At 38.8% G+C, this 21,409-nt stretch overlaps 1 protein-coding gene across 1 annotated transcript; it reads left to right on the forward strand.

Moving 5' to 3' along the window:
• Positions 1-923: 923 nt before the first annotated feature.
• Positions 924-11,530, forward strand: Smp_019630 (aminoacylase (M20 family); the record flags this gene model as incomplete). The annotated part of the gene is made up of 4 exons (XM_018792702.1): positions 924-1,262; positions 7,827-8,200; positions 9,090-9,324; positions 11,189-11,530. The coding sequence occupies 4 exons, from the start codon at positions 924-926 to the stop codon at positions 11,528-11,530; spliced, it is 1,290 nt and encodes a 429-aa protein (XP_018644143.1).
• Positions 11,531-21,409: the final 9,879 nt, after the last annotated feature.

Below are 21,409 nucleotides of genomic sequence, written 5' to 3' on the forward strand. Positions count from 1 at the left end.
ATATTGTGGAACAACCGAGTGAACAATGCTGAGGTTGGAAATAGAGTACTAGGCAAAGATGGTCAACCGGTTTCATGTGGTTGTGAATCCCCATCGACTGAAGTAGAGACATTTGTTGTTTATACTCAGACACCATCTACCTCAAAGTTCAGTATTGACTGGAGCCAGACTGTCAGAATAAATCTAAGAACTGTTAAACCAAGACGTGACACTAACCCGAGGTAGGTGACTGTTGGTCTAACTCATGTGTGGTAGATACAGTTTACCTGGTTGGGGTCCACAAAATAACTGATATTAGTGTTTTGAGACATTGGATAAAATGGTTCCCAGTCGTTGACAATAGTGCAGATCCATTTGTTCTTTATCTTTCTCTACATTTTGAGTTGTAGTATCTCTCCATACATATTTTTACGTTCCTTCTTCTCGAGCCATATTTCCTACCTTTAGTCTTTGTCAATAACATTGACACTACTATTATTTCGACTCCTTTGGTATTCATCTTATTACTTTCATTTCATCATACAAATGTGGCATAGCGACTTGGACTAACGCGACATTTGTCTCTGGTCTTACTTTATTCATTTATGGCTTTTTAGACTTACTATGTAAGTTTGTTTCTTATTCTCTTGGACATTTATTCGGAAACAGTTGTTTCATGTTTCTTTATAATATCTTGCTTCGTTTGTAGTTTTAAACTACTTAATGTGATATTTATTTTCATAAAGACGTACTTAATTTTATCGAAACAACTGACTTATTTGAACACAGTGGTTTTCGTTTTTTCATATGCAGATTTTGCTTTTGAAACTTATAAATAGTTTGCAGTAGTTGTTTATTTTGATTCTATAATCTTATTTCATGTTATGTTAAAGGTGTATGATCAGCGGTGTTTCACAAAAATAGTTTCTTAATTTTGTTTTACAATGAACGATAATAACGACAAGTACTTGGATGAAATTGCCGTGAAGAATTTCATTCGATACTTACAATTTGTGACAGTTCATCCTAATCCATGTTATCGACCTGCTGTTGAATGGCTTGTTAAATTGGGTCAAGAATTACAGCTTATATGCAAGGTAGTTGAAATCGTTCCAGATAATCCTATCGTCATCATGCGTTGGGATGGATATCAACCGGAATTACCGGCAATCATGTTAAATTCACATATGGACGTAGTACCAGTAGTCGAAGAAAAATGGTCATATCCTCCATTCAGTGGTATGATTACACCCGATGGTAAAATATACGGTCGAGGTACTCAGGTAATTAAATCCCGTGATTCTACTGTTCGCTGGAACACCATAAAGAAATTAGTATGATTGTATTAAAAATTCACTTTTTACTCAAATGTAAATAGTTACTATGATAAACTTTTTTATCGTTGAACCAGTGGATCGATATGATTGTGATTATAAGAAGTATTTTACTGTAATTTTTTCGGTGCATGTTGGTGACTAGTTTTCTGTTCAGGCTTGGTTCGACTATTCCTGTAGTCATATACATCTTATAGAATTTCGGTTATATGGGTGGTCGTCTACATGTTAATACAAGTTTTTTCTTTTAACAAAAAATGCTGCTACCTTAACATTTCGTTCGTAAAACCAAGCGGCGAATTTCCCGTAAATTTCGAGTGATCTCGTGTCAAACAAGTCATCAACTTAAGACCTTGAAATATTGTACACCAACCCTAATTCCCATACAATATCAGCACCATTCTAAGAAATCAACAGCAAGATAGTCGGGGTAGTATTGGAACCTAAATTCTGCGGGATTATAAATTATCAGAAGGGGGTTTTGTGGAGATTTTAGTAATTTTATAATGGAAATCATGAATCAATTGTAGCTAGACCACCATGGAAAACCTTGAAGCACTAAACGGCCGTTTCGTCCTATTGTGGGACTTCTTAGAAGTGCGCATCCACGATCCCGTCTCGTTAGATTCGAACCTAGGACCTATCAGTCCCGCACGCGAGCGCCTAATTTGTAGACCACTTAGCCGACATCCAACGGTGTTAATATCCACGAAATTGAGCAACCGTCCACCATTGTCTTCAGTGAGTTACTATCTCACAACAGACCTGGTTGAACTCTACTGGTCACTGCTTCTCACTAAGAATATAAATTTACCAAAGGAGTACATCAACCTTATACAGGCTCTCTACTCGAACACAATTGTCCGAGTGAGAGCTTATGGCGAAGTGTCATCAGGATTGATTACCTCAAGTGTTGTTCGTCAGGACTGTCTACTCTCTCCATTCTTGTTTAACTTTCTCGTTGACATGCTTTTAGAGATAACACTTTCTTCATTTAAATCTCCAGGAGTTGAACTTTTACCGGGAGATCCACTGGTTGACTTAGAATATGCCCGTGACGTAGTTCTATTTAGTGAAGTCGCTGACAAAATGCAGAATCCTGTGACCACCATAAGCAACAATGCAAGCATGCTCGGGATGCGATTCTCCCCGTCGAAATGCGAAATGTTACTTCACGATTGGGTTGCATTGGCACCTGAACTAATAATGGGGAGTGAAGTAGTTGAGCGTATCGGCCGCATCACTTAACTTGGGAGTCTCATCAGCTTTTGTGGTCTAGTGTGTGACGTAATCTCAGTACAGATACAGAAGGCTCGACTAGCTTTTGCCAACTTTCGTTATTTATGGCGTAGGCGAGATATCCGTCTAGCAACCAAAGGACGAGTTTACTGCTTAGCAGTTCATTCCGTCCCACTTTATGGCAGTGAAACATGACCTGTAAGAGTAGAGGATATTCGTAGGTTACTAGTATTCGATCATTATTATTATTTATTATTTAAACACATAAATATTGGTACAAGGAAGCACCAGATACATATGCGCCTCACAAATCAAATGAGATTTGTGTGAGGGCTGTGATACTGCCAAGGTGCCCTAACTGAAGCAGGTGGTTTTCTCAGGGGGCCACACCCGGAGCCTTTGACCGAAAGATCTGATCCACAAGGCAGTGGAGCATCGTGAGGAGATGCAGTCCCATGGTAGCCGGTGACCAACGGTTGATTCATACGCCATTTGTTCCTTCAGGATACTGGAGCCCATGTGCACCATTGGTTTGGAATCAGGGTTTTCCAACTCCCCTAGGTGGATCCTCCACACCCACCAACCCGGTTAAAGCGCCGGACATTCGCTTTTCGTCCTCTCAATTTCGTAAACAACAGTAATATCACGAGAAGGCAGTGAGTAGGACTTCCCTGGCAGAGGCTATATATTCGCTGGCCATGTGAGAGCATTTCGAGAGGGAGAGCAGACTCTCCGCACTTTTGACCGTATCAGGGCATTTGGGGGCTTCGAAACATTGCTCGTATATCCTTGAACCACCGAGTAAGTAATGAAGTTGTTAGGAAACGGGTACTATGTAAGGATGGCAAATCAATTGATGAAGTAGTGAAACTTCATCAGTTGAGATGGCTGAGACATGTGTTACGTATGCCCAACCACCGACTGCCCGACATGCAAATGTTTTATGGTGTAGGAGTAGGTTGGAAGAAAGCTAGAGGCGGCCAGACCAAAACGTAGCACAAATCCATGAAGTCACTGACAATTGGACTGAGCCATGTTGGTAGGTGTAGACTACCTGGTTGGTATCCGCGAGATGATAGCAACCGATGGTTAGAGACCTTGATTGACATGGCTCAAAATCGTTTCAATGGCGAAGGTGCATCCACTCTTTGTGTTCTCCCAAATTCTAATTTTCTGAATTCTTCATGTACCTTTTTTCTTTTCTTTTCCAAATTTATTTCACTGGATTATACTCCTTGAACAGCATCTTCAAATACTAATCTTTCCAATTACTGCTTATGCTCTTACTACTTCTACCGCTATGGGATTTGAATCGACAGTTGTATCTCTGTGCTAATGTGGTATGGCAACTTGAACTGATGTACGTATGTACGAAGTTCTACGTTGTTGCTGACTGACTGATAAATTGACTAATGACACATTTCGAGCGTATTTAAGCTGAAATGGATGCAAAGATTTATTATATTAACACATAAGATTGTCTAATTTACTTATTTATGTATGGTTCATTTTGTCTATTGTAATGCAATAATTATGTATTTACGACTGTAAAACCTGATGATCGCGTTATTGGAAACATTAATTTCTTCAAATATTTTTTGTCCGTAAATACTGAATACATTTCACACTCATACGTCCTGTCTTAAGCCATGGCACCTCATCTGCATCTGGTAACTGCCGGAAGCTCTTCCAACTCATCCGAGCCACTGGCAGCAAGAAGTCTGGTGTGAGTGAAACAATCTACGAGGATGATGGGATGCCAATCACTAACATCTCCCGACGTCTTGGACGATGGGCGGAATTTTTCGAAGGGCAGTTCAACTGGCCTGCTGCTCCGGCAACATCAACCAGCCTGTCCTGCCCCCCATGGCCGGTGACGACTGATCCACCAAACGAGGCGGAAGTCCGCAAGGAACTCCAACTCTTGAAACGTTACAAATCACCTGGCCCAGATGACTTACCTCCGGCTCTTTTTAAAGATGGTGGCGACTTTCTGACTAAGGAATTGACTGTGTTGTTTGGAAAGGTTTGGGAGCAAGAAAGTGTCCCAACATCATGGAATGAGTCAATAGTCGTCCCTATCTTTAAAAAGGGTTCACGTTGTTCCTGCAATAACTATCGGGGGATAAGTCTACTTTCGATTGCGTCCAAACTATTGGCTTCTATCATTCTTCGTAGGTTGTTTAAAACCCGAGAACGATTGACTCGCGAGGAGCAGGCTGGTTTTCGTTCTGGTCGAGGATGCATTGATCACATCTTCACCCTCCGCCAAATGTTAGAACACCGTCATACTTATCGCAGGCCAACAATCGTAGTGTTTCTTGATATCAGAGCGGCCTTCGATTCGTTGGACAGGACTGTTCTCTGGGATTGTCTATTGAAGAAGGGTGTGCCTGAGAAGTTCATTAACATCTTAAAGGCCCTGTATACGAACACAGGCAGAGTGAGGGCATACAACCACCTTTCTCCCTTGTTCCATTCGAGCAGTGGGGTTAGGCAGGGTTGCCCGATCTCACCATTCCTCTTCAACTTTGCCATCGACGACATCCTGGAAACAGCTCTGGTGGATGTAAGTAATGGCGGTGTGGATCTGTTGCCTGGAGAACGACTTCTCGACCTTGAGTATGCGGATGATATTGTCTTACTGTGCGATAATGCCCAAGGCATGCAATCAGCACTTAATCAGTTGGCAATCAGTGTCCGCAGGTACGGCATGTGCTTTGCACCCTCCAAGTGCAAAGTACTCCTACAAGACTGGCAGGATTCTCATCCTGTACTCACCCTGGATGGTGAGGAGATCGAAGTAGTTGAGAAGTTCGTGTATCTAGGTAGCTATATAAGTGCTGGTGGTGGCGTGGGTGATGAGATTGATGCACGTATAAGGAAAGCCAGAACGGCTTATGCCAATCTGGGCCATCTTTGGCGCCTTCGTGATGTTAGTCTGGCTGTAAAAGGTCGGATCTACAACGCGTCGGTGAGAGCAGTTTTGCTCTATGCTTGTGAAACCTGGCCTCTCCGAGTTGAGGATGTTAGACGTCTCTCTGTGTTCGATCATCGTTGTCTCCGAAGGATTGCTGACATCCAGTGGCAACACCATGTTAGTAATGCAGAGGTTCGGCATCGTGTGTTCGGGCGCAGAGACGATAATTCAATTGGTGTCACCATCTTGAAACACCGACTTCGGTGGCTTGGACATGTTTTACGAATGTCGTCCCAGAGACTTCCACGTCGTGCATTATTTGCCGACTCTGGGACTGGTTGGAAAAAGCGGAGAGGAGGTCAGTGTATGACATGGTGTCGTGGCATGAAAGAGAGCTGCAAAGGGCTAGCTTCTGTTGGTCCTTCACGACTCCTTGGTTGGGGTCCGAGAGATGGTGCAACACAGTGGCTAGAGACGTTATCAGATATGGCTCAGAATAGAAGCCAGTGGCGATCCTGCTGCAACCTTCTTTTACTTTCTACATAAAGAATGGTTCTAACTTTCCTAACTGAAAGAGTCTTCTGGTTGTACATTTCAGTCCGCCTTATCTTTTCATCCCTTCTCTTCCTACTTTCATTATTTTGTGTGGCGCATATGTATCTGGTGCCCTTTTGTACCAATATATATGTGTTTAAATAAATAAATAAATAAATAATAAACATACGTCCTGTCTTAAGCCATGGCACCTCAGGGTGCTAGTTATCAGTCACGATTATTGCTCAGACCCTATCCAGGTGGTCTTCACGTACACACCTTAGACCAACGGTCATTGACTTCCTGTACTGGAACTTCACCTTAATTTGCCTGCCTTAGCTTTTTTTATTCATTTTGGCTATGATCTAATCTAACAATCTTTTGCTATTTTTTTTACTGTGTAAATACGTATTAATAGTCCTAGTCTGTAGAATAGATTTCGAAACGAAACACTAAGAACACCCCTTTTGAAACTGAACGTTTCGTTCAATAAAAATTTTGTGACTATGTTCTTAATCAGATGAGTTCACATTTTACACTTCGAGAACTGTTCCTTACCTCGATAGTTTCAAATAAATTGGGTGGAAGGCGAATAATAAATATATTTTTGTGAATTGACTTTCATTAAGTCACAAAATGTCAGATACGATATTTTACTGATTGGAATATCACAAAAATATATTTATTATTATTCCGAATCTTCTTTAGAACGGGTGTAGTTTACCTAATAGTTATGGTAACAGTTTTCTATTATGTATCGCAAACCACCCTCATCACTTACTGTTTTGTTATTTTGCAAACTACAACTTGTGATTTTTTCACCAAATTCACTCATTTCATGTGTCACTAAAGACGCTTTGTTCCTATCATTTTTCCATCTTTTGATAACTTACTTTTCTCCCTACTCTTGAGGACATTGTAATTATATTTATGCGTAATAGTTGTTACCCTACTTAAATCTTTTTCAGTGCTTTTTACAAATTTAATACTCAAGACCTGTTTTCTTAACTGGGGATTATAAAGCGACATAGCAAAATGTCTACATTCATGGCTTAGTAGATCAAAGCTAGGATTAGGATACTTTAGTATTATGTACAATTTAGTTTGTCAACATATTTTTTAAAAATCAGTCGTACATATCTTATTGCAAAATAAATAATTTTAAAATAAGTTTTTAAAACTGCTATAAACTATCCATATATCACCCATTTGATACTTTTTCGGAAAACTTTCAAATTCTATGTATCTTTTTGCTGTTTTAATATTAGTGTAGGGTGTGTGTAGAAATTTTCGAATTTTCCTCTTTACGTCACAAACTGACATTAGCTATCTAACTATTAAAAACTGGGAAGCACTGGACAACTGTTTCATCCTAGTATGATACTCCCCATCATACTAGTAACTAATTTACAAAAATCATTTTTCTATATACCTTGTAAAGACGTAACTAGCGCAGTCCAACCAGGCCAAGAGTAAAGAAGTTGTCCACTAATCGGACTGGAAAATGGTCGACTAATATCACGAATTGAATAAAATCAGTGATATAAACCATCGGATCCCAATTCAATTCTCTAAAATTCAAAGACTCACTGCGAGACCTGGAGGTTTTCGGCTCAATCTCCGGTAGCCTCCTCAGTGCTCACTTAGAAGTCCTATACTGGAATGTAATCGATGTTTTCAATAGTTGTTTAACCAACGTCAGTTCGTAATGTAAACTGCAAAGTTTGTTTATTACTTCTGAAATTCTGGAACACATCATTAGATACTCTGTCTTGAAATGTTATTTAACCTATTATACCATTTATATTCTTTTGTTGAAGGATATGAAATCAATTGGTATTCAACAGTTGGAGGCTATTCGAAGATTAAAATCATGTGGATGCCACCAGTTACGTCGTACAGTTTACTTGACTTTTGTACCTGACGAGGAGTTGGGTGGTGTGAAAGGAATGAAACCATTTGTATCAAACCATAATGGATGTAATAATCATCATTCCGAAGAAATTAGATTTCAAGATATGAATATTGGGTTTTGTTTAGATGAGGGTATACCAAGTTGTTCGGAAGATTATTTAGCATTTTATGATGAACGTCGTCCAGTTTGGATAAATGTACACTTTCACGGTAATGCTGGTCATGGTCTTGCTTTGATTGAAAATACGGCCGCTGAAAAATTCCGGATATTTTTAAATCAGTAAGACTTCTTAAAATGTCTTCCATGTTTTTATTTGGGTTTGTGTTGATTCCATATCGTATTTTCAAAGTATTAAATTAGTAAGTTTCTGTCAAAATATAGATCCCTCACGTATATATATATATATATATATATATATATATATTGAATACGATATCTCTTGTTTTTCTGTCGGTGATAACTGATAGTAGAATGCATGATATACTTTTTATCCAACTTCAGACTCACTAACTACATCTATTTGCATTTTTTATCGTTAACGGTACCCACTGAATATCAAGTCCACTACCAATCGCTGTCACCTTCAGAAAGTTATTGATGATGTTGATTAGCAGGTGTTGGAGGTCTGTAAATCTATTGAAAGCAGCTACGATAAATTATGTAGCTCTTGTTTGCTACTGTTAATCCTAAATATGGTAACTTCCTAACTTGAAATGTAAGTGTGAGTGAGTTAATGTCTACATTTTCCTCTTGTTGCAATAGAAACTCCTTATAGTTAACTATTATTTGAATAAATAAGTTTGGCTTCTATGAGTTAGTTCCAGGTCATTTGAACATTTCACATAGTATAATACCTATCTTTGAACTATTGATCTTCGATTTCTACTAGGACAAACTTCATAACCTAGAATTTACATTAACCAATTTTCTATTATTTACTGATAGTAAATAAAACACTTCATGGATCTGCGTCACTTTTATAGTCAAAGAATTATCAATTGGAGTGAAAAGCTTGTAAGCGTTGGAATCCCTACTATTCTCCCAGTGAGACCAACAGCACAGAAGAAATTAAACTATAATGAATTCTGTCTAGCGTGATGTGTATCTCCAAGTAAAAAATTGTTCAGACGAAATTCGTACATATAGTTTTGTCTTTTTCAATTTTCAGTATTTACAGTTTTCGTAATGAAGAACAATTAAGGTTAGAAAACTCTCTAGGAAAACTAACATTGGGGGATATAACAACAGTTAATATGACAATGATAAATGGAGGCGTACAGCATAATGTTGTACCTGAACAATTGACAGCATCATTTGACATTAGATTAACTCCGTCATTGTCACTGGATGACTTCAAAAAGAAATTAGATCAGTGGGCATTAAATGCTGGTGGACAGATTGAAGTTAGTTTTTGAAAAAGTAACAGTTTTTTTGTATCTTTTATTTTACTATTATTCCCCAGATAGTCAAATTCAGGAGAATAAAAGAATCGCCTAAATATGGGTGTAAATCGCTTTTTTTTACTGCTGCTGTGTACGAACCTCTACACCATATAAAACTCCATTATAATTGCCGAAACTTTTAGTAGTAGTATTACTGTTTCGCTTTGATGTGCTTTCGGTAAAAGCATACTACAGGAATAAGCTTAAAACTGCGACAAACTTCAGCCAGTTCTTAACCATTTAGAAAGCAGTTACCATAATTGAATAGTTTTGAGGGGAAAAATTATATAAAAATTTAACAGTACTTGATGAATCTCCGGGTTGTTTTGCCTGTAAATCAATAAAACAACAACATATTAATTAGTCCATATAGAAGTAGATTGCCTGTCTTCTTGAACCCTTTTAATCACACAAATAGGTTCTCAGTAGTCCTCACATTGTTTCCAGTTAGGGCATTAGGGTCGATTTGTGTTATAATCTATCTACACAGAGAGAATAAAGCAATCGGTACATTTAACTGTCATTGCTATTGTATGGTAAAAAAAAAGTAATTCTTCGTTATCATTTTAAGTGGTATAACCATCATAAAAAGATAATTCTACTACTCAGCTTACGTAATTTATTTAAGTTAAAATCTATTCATACTTGAATTTCGCTCAAGAACTCAAGTATCGTTTTCTCGATTCTGATTAGCTCGTTTCTACGCTATTTCCTTTACCGTTCTTTTTTTCTTGTAATATTCACTGGAAATTTAGTGGTTTCGTCAGAAAAATACCTTTTTGAATCATTAAATTTGTGCGTAAATTTCACTTTTGGAACAGTTCTATGTTATGGTTATTAAAAGCGGAATAATGAATTTGAGATAATCCCATGTGATTGAGTAAAATGATATTTTATGATTACATTTAACTTTTGTCCGTATATTATGTAAAGAACACCAAGGTTATATAGTACTGGTTTAATGAATTCACACAATTCTGCTAGTGATACTTTGTGAATATCTATTTGACATACCTATCTATTTTTGTTTATTTATATGCGGAATGAATAGTATCCTTCTAATTTTTATTTCAGTGATACTACTACTTTTTTCCTATAATTAGGTTTTAGTTATCAGTATCATTTACCATCATCAGATATCTCCCTTAAGATGTCTTTAAATTTTGTTACCTTACTGAATAAAGTCTGAATAATCATTAAATAACTCCGTGTCCAAACAATTAGTTTCCGTAACGGTTGAAGATCTGTAATCGCTCGTGTATTTAAGTATGTAAATAAACTATTAGATACAACGTTATACAGTAAGCCATGCATCACACTTTGTTGGTTGGCCGAAGACATTACTGGGATTAGTGATTAAAGGACTCGACTTTCAGTCAATTCGTTGTAAGTTCAAACTCCGCTCAACCTACTTTGGTTTTGGAAGCCAATTATTATCACTAACTCTTTCACAAGCAGTATCTCAAAGAAAATTACATTAACCCGTACCTGGTAAATGATTTACTCTGGATTATCCATAAGTCTTGTGTTTGAATCAGCTACCTAGTCACTGTAAGTTGATTGACTACAAAGCATCAGGTCCTCATATCACCTGCTAACTTATACATCGGGACTTAAAAATACTACTTTCTGTGTGTTAAATAACTTTCGTAGTAAACATTGATCAATATGCAATCAAACATAACATTTTAGTGAATTCGTAAGTCTGATGAAGTATCTCTTATTTCCTTGTCAAAGTTTAACAACTGTTTATAATTAATGAACTCTTGATGTATACATGGAATGGACATTCCCGGTCTCATATTCGCTTATTTTTGTAATTTAGTTCGAATTCGTCAATACTGGCGTTGATCTAAAACACTCAGTTATTACCCCAGATGAATCAACTAATCCTTGGTGGGCTACTTTAATTAATGTCTGCTCAAAACACGGCAGTAAAGTTCAAAAGAGGATATTTCCTGGTGGTACAGATGCCAGATTTGTTCGAGAATATCATTTACTTTCACATTCTACTAATAAAAAACCAATACAAGCAATTGGATTTTCGCCGATTAGAAATACTCCTGTTTTATTGCATGATCATGATGAATGGTTAGATAAAACAGAATTTTTACGTGGATGTCGATTGTACTCTGATCTTGTTCAAGCTCTCGCTGAATTACCCTGATTCAGTGATTTTTATTCAGTTATATTGCTTTTGTTTACATTGTTCTTTGTTAATTAGTGACTGAATTCCGTACAGTTATTACTCGTAGTTTAAAGTTTAGTGTCATTGTTTTGCATAGTTGTATCCGGTGATTTAAATAAATATGTGAGTTATTTCAACCAATAGAACTAATTTTTTATGATGATACATCATAAATAAGACAGGTTTTACTGACTGTAGTCGGAATTCATATTTCGTTGAAAAAAAAATCGAATATCCATCATTACCTAGACCTTTCCCAGTAGGCATCGTCAATACATTTTCGTCTTTTTGTTGTTGTGCTCATCGTTATGCTGCAGCATACTTTTGAAGCGGTGCGTGAAATGTATTTTGCGTTCAAGTTATTTTTTGATCTCAGGTTTTAGTCGCTAATTAGCAAGAATATTGGAGACAAAGCGTCTGAACTATACTCTTTACCCTAGAAATATGCTATATTTCTGGGGTTAACTATGGTGTATATACCATGACATGACTACCTAATCGATAAGGTATTACATCGAAGTCACAACACTGTCAACATTGACTCGTCCTGTCGTGACAGTCAGCAATTTTAGTGATTATTTCTGATGAGGACATTCTGCCTGAGCAATGAGAAAGGTATTTAATACAAAGATCAAGCTGACACATGGAGCTACCACACCAGCATAACCGAGCCAAGACGTTTTGACTAAGTGCTCACAAGCTCATCATTTCTAACTTTCTTTGAGCGTTTGACGACCAACGTGAGTGTTCCCAGTTATTGTATGTTTAGCTTCAAGAACTGTGTGTTTGGGAACTAGTCCCACCACAGACTTCTCTTCTTAGGTTGCGATGACAGAAGCATACGTTAAGGTGGAAGCAATACTACACCAAGAGCAGTCACACATAAAAAGCATGCTGCAAAAACTATGAACCACTTGTCTACAAATATCAAGCACGTCGACGTTGGTTCAAATGCTCCGAAGTGAGGGGAAGAACTACGTATGCTAAGGACAATGAAGTATTTCAGATTTACGAAACCACTGATCTGACTAATTATGAATAACTTATCAAACCGCTTAAGATGGTAAGTATTCGGTCACTATTGATTGATTGGTTTTAGTTCCATTCATGGTAAACTGAAACCAGTTTACAACGGCATCAATTCAGGCAGTATGTCCTTGTCAACAGCAAGGAACGAAAACACGTTTTAGTCATCCCCGGCAATCGACTGCTCAACAAGCAATTTCTCGTCTACAGAGATATTCTTCATCGTACAGACCCTGATAGCCGCTTTACCTTACGACCATGCACTGTATTGCATCATTGTGGTAAGTTGTCATCAATTAGAAGTAATTGCTTTCAGATGACTGCATGATAGTTGAGGAACTAAAGGTATCATTCATTGGAGTACTCAGTCACAAAAGCACTATGCACACCAAGATGACACACTGCTGTGTGAAACCGAAAGACCAAAGGGGTGGATTGATAAACGAATGAAGTAACTTCATTGTTAGGGAAGTCAAAAGAAAGCCGAACGACTAATTGTACACCTCTGAATAACTAGAGGTCGATGAAATAGAAGGTGGATGTGTTCCAGCTGAGTTGTCAAAGTTTTGACTTGAAACTCTTCACTAATAACAGCAAGAATCAATTAAATACATGCTCATCAGGCAGTTCTTTCAAAACAGAGGTGTTCTCATCTCCACTTCCATTTTCGTCTGCGGCTGTTGTTAGAGAGAACGTTGTACGCATACCACATTTCATACCAATAGATTGTACACTGATAACGGAACATTTTAAATGATTCTTAAAGCGATTACTCATTGGCCTAGCAAGATCGATAAACCGACTGCTCAGATAAGAAGCTCATCCGCCGTTGTTAAGGACTGGTATCGCAGCAGCATGGAATATTTGACTTTCACATTCCCGTTAAAAACACCTGAATAACTGTCTACTATAGGAGCTGTATTGAAAAAACAAAAATTCCGTGATCAGTTTGCTAGTCATAAGAGTTCTTTGTTAAATTTCAAGTGATGGAATTATCGGATATCATTGGTGATGATCTATGGAAGTCCACAAAAGCTTGTTTGGCTTACGTGTTGATGCCTGAACCGACTATTGCTTAGAAATTTCGTAAAACTGTAAGCGAAATCTATGTAAGTAACTACTGATTCTACAGAACAATTCGCAGTAGTTCCATGCAATTGGTTCCCTTTATGAATTGGGATAAAATTAGAACAGCACTTGAGGCAGAATAGTGTGAATTCATTATATTTCGTGGTTTCTCATCAGGTGTTTGCACATTATATCATACCTCAATGTTGTCATTAAATACATATGTGATCGTAAGCAGCTGATGAGAAAACATGAAATATAGTGAATTTATGTTATTCTGACTCATTATATTGGTCCAACTTTAATAAAATTCTCAGTGAGTTAAGACAGTAGTCGTTATATTTTGTCATTTGTCCTGTTCATGGTTCCAAAGTGCGACCTGTCTCGAAAGCAAAATAGCATCAGTAGTGGATGTTGGGAGCTAGGCCTTCTTGCACGATGCAAGATTTTTAGCAAATAAACGTAGACGACAATCCAAATAAAAAGTGAGCCTTATTCAGTGTGGATGTATTATTGAATATTTGAAGATGTTTTTCGTTAGGTACTGTTAAAGGTTTGTCTTGAAATTACTTCGTACTATGTATTTTCTTCTCACCTGTCTTCTCAATCGCTTACTAACCAGCAATTTGATGGTAAAGTCTATTGTCGGCTGACAGGAAATTTATTCTGAGCTTGTGAACGCTTTTTGACTGGCCTTGCAAGTTCTCTGCTTTGGAGGGCAAAAAATTTAGGGGGATACCAGATGCAACTTTTTTACCAAGTAATTTAAAGACTGAGACCAAGTAGCATCTGATTCTTCTATATGACCATAGAAATAGTTTTATTTTAATCATACGAAATCTTTACTATCTCGAGAATAAACTTACTTGCTATTCTTTGAAACGTTTTCAATAGCTTGCCGCCTTTTTATTCAGGGGCTAGATGCTTGTATGCATTACTGGAGTTTGGAAAGTAAAAAAAACTGTATACAAAAACAAAAAGATTTTAGCGTCTACGTGGATAAAAGCCTTACGTATTGAACACTGTTCTAAAACCGTTGGCTACTATCGCACGACAATTCGCAGTAGTTTTTGGGTCTTGGCTAACGTTGAATCTTAGGTCGTTGAATGTCTGGACAACATGTAGCTCAATGTTATTAACCATGTATTTATCTGTATCTTGATGACCAGAATGCATCACGATGCACTTGAGGGCGTTTATCGACGACTGCCAAATTCTAGACCATTCAATTAATTTGTCCAGATCATGTTGAAGCTCTTGGTTCTCACCTTCACATTTTATTGCTCTCCACATCTTGACAACGTCAGCATGTACAAAAACTGATGATGTTTAAAAAAGAGGAAGGTCATTTACATACAAAAGGAACAACACTGGCCTCAAGACTGTCCCTTGAGGTACTCCGCTAAGCACAGTCTCCCAGCTGGACAACTTTGAGTTCACCCGCGCTCTTTGTTGACATCCAACTAGGAAGTTCTTTGTTCCTTATTTACCTTCAATCCAAACATTACTTAACCTATATAGTAGCCCGCTGTGAGGAACTTCGTCTAAAGCCTTGATAGAGTCAATGTACGTTACATCTTTCGGTAATTTTTGGTCTTTAAGAGTGCACCAACTTTAACGGGCTACTAATCAGTTAATGAAAAACAGGAATAAATTGTTCTCAAGTCAAGCCATTTTTCAGAAAATATCCGGTTTTCATCGAGATACTTAAACAACTCTTTCCGAATGTTTCCTAAAACTTTAAAGACCACTACGGTTAAGCTTACAGGTACATAGTTCCCAGGTTTATATCTCGTACCTATTTTGAAGATAGAACTTACTATAGCATTCTTCCAGTCTTTTGACAATCTACCCTAGGTTAAAAGTAGACTAGAACATGTACATTAGGAATTCCATACAAAATTAGCTAATTTTTTTAGTAACCTAGGGTGCATTTTATAAGGTCCCATGGATTTGCCTATGTCGAGCTGATTTGGCAAACCAAAGACGTTGAGTATTTTAAGGGTCACAGTTTCAGATGTGTTCGTGCGGTGTGCTTGTATGAACTGGAGGGAAGGATGTCTCTACGATACATACACTGCTTAAGTAGTATGAGAATGCCTGCGATTTATCGAAGTCGCCTTCATCTAATGATGAGGTATTGCCGTCACCCCATGGTGGTGAAATACTTCCTCTTCTCTTGGCTCTTTGGTTTGCGTGTGTATATTAGCGTTTATGGTAGCTCTTTAAGTGTTCGATATTGGATGCTGACCACATTGTTTTAAGTGGACTTGTTTAACTGAAGGTGTTCGGTCATGCATCCATACCAGATCACGTTACGACCCAGCGTGGGAAACAGCTGCTACGCTCACTAGCCAGATTAGAGTAGACGCTTCTCGATATATTGATAACGGATCAAATATATCTTTCCAATCTCTTCACATCTGACTTCTGATCTTAACCGATTGCGGGACGCTTCGAATATAGAAGGTGTTGCTGGTTGCTAGTTGTAAAACTACAATACCGGTCGTATCTTTAGTGGTGAGACCGACGTGATCTGGTACACCGATCGATAAACTGTGAGTCTGTTCCTTTTTGGAACTTCATTATTCATTGTTTTTATTTGATTTTTATATATTGTGATATACCTTTTTTTCGAGTTTTTCGGATATATTTTAATTATGTATTTTTTGTTCTAATAATACTATGACGGAACAGACACCTAAGGCATTTAAGTTAAACACTATTCCCCCACCATCGATTCAATTAACTCCCTTCTGGCCTGACAATATCGAAGCCTGGTTCTGCTACGCATAAGCTGACTTTTGCAGGCACGGAATCACGGGCTCGCACACACAATTCCTTGCGGTCGTTAAGGTAAACCGCGCGAATTTGACAGGTACGTAACACCTAGTATGTTTACTGGTGATGTTCCAGAACCTTACGAAACACTTAAACGGTCAATTCTAAAACGCGGAGATCTAACCGATCGACAACGGTTGGGTCAACTACTTAACAATATTGACCTGCAACATGATTCCGCGACGGACATGTTGTTAAGGATGAGAGAAGTGATAAGTCAACGAACGTTCGATGATGGCCTATTTAAACAGCTCTTCTTATCCAAACTCCCGAAACAGGTGCAAGCAGTTCTCGTCTCGTTTCAAAACAACGCCGTAGACGAACTGGCTGCATCTGCTGATCGAATTTTGAAAATTACGAAATCGACTAGCGCCGAGGTTTTTTCCGTCAAAGAAGAACCTCAACTGACCCCGATTGACATGTCCGAACTATGTCACACTCTCACACGATATCTTAGATTTCGTAATGACCGTAGTCGATCAAAAACTCCACGTAGAAGTGTCTCACGTAGGAGATCTGCCTCTCGACCACGAGAGACAGACAACGCCGACTGGTGCTGGTATCATAAACAGTATGGTGAGTCTCTCAGATATTGCAGGAAACCCTGCAATTAACCGAACTCTAAATCGACTGGCACAAATAAAAACTCGGGAAACTTCCCAGTCGGCATGCGTTAACGGTAACCGTGGCCGGTGAACACAGCCGTCTGTTATACGTCACAGATGTGACTACGAAAGTTCGCTACCTCGTCAACACCAGCGCAGAAGTTAGCATTCTTCCAGCGAATCCCAACGACAGACTTCGCGAGTCTGTCTTAAGCTTACAGGCGGCAAACGGAAAACCGATTGCTACGTATGGTAAAAGGTACATTTACCTTAACGTGGGTTTACGCAAACCCATTCACTGGATTTTCGTTGTTGCAGATGTTTCTATGCCAATCATTGGTATAGATCTGTTATAATACCACAATCTACTCATCGACACACGCTCACGAAGGTTAACAGACGGAAACACTAAGTTATCCGTTTGCGTAACTCCTTTTTCTGGTTGCAGATTATCCCCAGTCACAATTAAGCACGCCATAGACCCCCTATATCAATCATTACCCGACAAATACCCCGGGATATACCAACCGCAACCGAAATTGCCGTGTAACTAGCAATGTTACACATCACATCTCGACTACAGGACCACCTGTATCCTCAAAAGCACGATGACTGGCTCCCGAAAAGCTTAGGTTGGCCAAAAACGAATTCGATCACATGATACACTTAGGAATCATTCGACCATCAAATAGCCCTCGGTCATCCCCCTTGTACATGGTCCCTAAAAAGGACAGCAATGATTGGCGGCCAACTGGTGATTATCGGCGTCTGAATGCTAAAACCATTCCCAATCGTTACCCGTTGCCACACATTCACGATTTGACAGCTACCTTGAAAGGCAGAACTGTCTTTTCGAAAATCGACTTGGTTAGAGCTTATAACCAAATCCCTATGACTACTGACGACATTCCGAAAACCGCCATTATATCTCCTTTCGGCCCTTAAAAATTTTCACGAATGCCTTTCGGCCTAAGATATGCTGCTCAAACCTTCCAAATGTTCATAGATGATGTCTTCCGAGGTCTCAACTTTGTACATGCGTATGTTGATGACTGTCTCATAGCAAGTCCGGACAGAGAATCACATCTCCAGCATCTGGACATTGTTTTCGATCGACTCCAAAGGCATGGCATTACCGTCAACATTCAGAAATGCCAAATCGGAACAAACTCCTTAGACTTCCTCGGACACCCCATTGATGCTCAGTGCATCCGACCTCTTAGAAGCAAAGTCGCAGCCATTCTGGATTACCCCGAACCGACCACATTTAAGCAGTTGCGCACTTTTAACGGCCTTGTAAGTTTCTATAGACGGTTCATACCCAAATGCACATCTCTTATGAAACCGTTAACCGATCAATTTCGTGGAAATGCGAAATCAATTAGTCTATACGACACCGCTCGAAAAGAATTCTCCACAGTTAAGGAACATATCGCTAAGGCAACCCTGCTTGCGCATCAAGACACTCAAGCTCCTATTAGTATCGCCGTAGACGCATCCGACTCAGCAATCGGAGGAGTCTTATAACAATGGGTTAACAACTCTCGGCAACCATTATGATTTTTCTCGAGACGGCTGCTAGACTCGGAATCTAGGTACAGCACGTTCGGTAGGGAACTCCTAGCTATGTATCGTACTGTACGGCATTTCCAACATTCTATCGAAGGAAGAGAATTCACGCTTTTCACCGACCACAAACCTCTTACCTTCTCTTTAAGTTCATCTTCAGATAAGTACTCACCGCGAGAGTCTCGACAACTCGACTACATTTCGCAGTTTACTTCAGATATGCAACACATTTCTGGAGCAAACAATGTAGTCGCAGACGCTTTGTCTCGAATAAGTTCCTTGAACAGTTTCCAGGAAATCGACCTTCTTATACTCGATCAGCTTCAAAAAGAAGACATTGATCTTCAGCATCAGTTATCCTCGACAACCCTCAAACTGCGTATCAAACAGATGGGAAAAGGTAAGAAAACTTTACTATGTGACACATCTACAGGTAGGGATCGTCCAATCGTGCCAAAACATTATCGACGCAACGTCTTCAATACGTTGCACAATCTTTCTCACCCAGGTGTTCGTGCATCCATCAAGCTTATAGCCGAAAGGTTTTGCTGACCTGGTATGAATAAAGGCGTGAGGGAGTGGGCACGCTCCTGTGTAAGCTGCCAGAATTCTAAGGTAATAAGACTCAACAAATGTCCCTTAGGTTTTTTCAAAACCCCTGATGCTCGTTTCGACCATGTTCATCTGGATTTGGTAGGACCCTTACCAGATTCAAACGGACACTCTTGTCTTTTAACATGCGTAGACCGTTTCACTCGATGGCCAGAAGCAGTGCCTATTAGGAACATCCAAGCGCGCGCTACGAAGGGGTCGTTACTTCTTGGCCGTGGTCTACATTTTTCTTTTTTCTAGGATTCTCACTGAGCTGGATGGATTATCTTTTCTTGGAATTACGGAAGACAACCCAATTCTGATCTGTTCACGTTTAAGCTGCAAATTTTATGCTATACGATAAGATCTTAATTTTAACTTATTGATGGTATATATGATCACATTCATACAATAACTCATAATCAAATAATTGTATATTCATTTTGGCTGCACGATATAACTTTCCTCTGTCATTCCAAAAACCGTATATAATCATATTCGGCGAGGGATATAATTTCATATTTGTATTCTACTCATTATATCGTGTTTGTATGCTACAACACACGTACTTTATGTATTTACAGGATCTGTTCGGATCTCTACCTAATATCTAGAAATATATAATCGTGTATGACAAAGCACTGTACTCACTATTCCATATACTTTCATTAAAATCGTATTTGGATACTATAACTCACTTAATCTCCGGAATCACCTGTCCAATTCGGTGAGTCTGTCATAGGTTTATTTATTTATTTTTTATGACAGTATATTTTGTCACCACTAATATCTTCCTGCTATTCTTATCCACTGTTTTTCTACACTTTCACCGATCCTCACGATACATCCACCCTTGTGTTAAGCATAGGTTTTGATTACTAGACTTCAGTCCTCGGCATTGATTTTTTTTTCTTTCATCTCTATTTCCAATATTTTGTTCAATCCATCTGCTATACGTCACTTTTTTATCATGCAACAAAAGAAAATAAAGGCCCCTGCTTGTAGGCGTCCATCCGGAAGCAGACAAGCTTTTACTAGTTGTATCCATTCCAGACGTGTTGAAGACTCTGTTGGTAAACACTGATGATAATCACAACCGCAACCATACGAATGATATGAAAAGGCTGCAAGTTGACATGAACATTCTCAATCCCCTCAAGTATCTCATCAACCCTAACCTCACAGAGACTCCAGATCAAATGAATGACATAAATAACTTCTTAGATTGTGTTGCATCAGAGGTATTTGAAAGAATAAGGCGATCTAGCAATGCAATTGTGTTTTATATACCGGACTCATATGCCCTTAAAAATATCAAAACTAGTCTGCTTAGAGCCAGCAATATGACACACGTACCATGTGTATGCTCAAGATTAAAAAGAAGTCACCCTGATATGCACTCACCGATCTTGTTCAAATTCAACTCATCTGTAGACGCTAGTGAGTTTTTAAATTCCTCCAATTCATTGAAACAGAAACAGATTTTCAAAGATATTAAGATTCTACCAGATAGAACACCATGCCAACGAAAAGCAGGCCGAGATAACCACAGACTACCAGCATCAAACACCCAAGCGTATCATAATCCTAAAGGTCATAAAATTAAGTCCGATCCTAAGCGGACATCTAACTTTACGAATATGCAACCACCGGAAAACTCTCCTGAATCTCCTAAAGTTCAAAGCCCAAAAGAAAGTAGTCCCAATGTAGGTGATGCCCATCCTTTTAAGAATGTTGACCCCTAAGTAGTTGTATTGATCTCGAATGGGATAACACAGTCCAAGTCGCTGTTAGTGCAACAACCAGTTACAGTGACTGTGCAACGGATAACGGGAAAACTGGTCATAAAAATCATCTGCCTGACCACACGCTTAACGTCGATATACTCAAACCTAGCAAACCATCTCAAGCATCTTTAACAACACACGACCCTCCTCAAATTACGAAAAAGCCAAAATCAACCACAAACTTTGGAAATAAGCGTTCAGAACATATTCCCTATACGTCAGGTATAAATAGTAATCTAAATTGTAAACGGCCACTTGTTCGCACACATAGACCTGATAGCCTTCTTGGTCCGGCTCCCAATATGAATACTATTCCTTTACCAAATGTTATATCCAATAATAGTGAGAAGACTTTTTTTGTACTTCCGCCG

This window comes from Schistosoma mansoni (assembly GCF_000237925.1).
Source record: "Schistosoma mansoni, WGS project CABG00000000 data, supercontig 0187, strain Puerto Rico, whole genome shotgun sequence".
Lineage (NCBI taxonomy): Eukaryota > Metazoa > Platyhelminthes > Trematoda > Strigeidida > Schistosomatidae > Schistosoma > Schistosoma mansoni.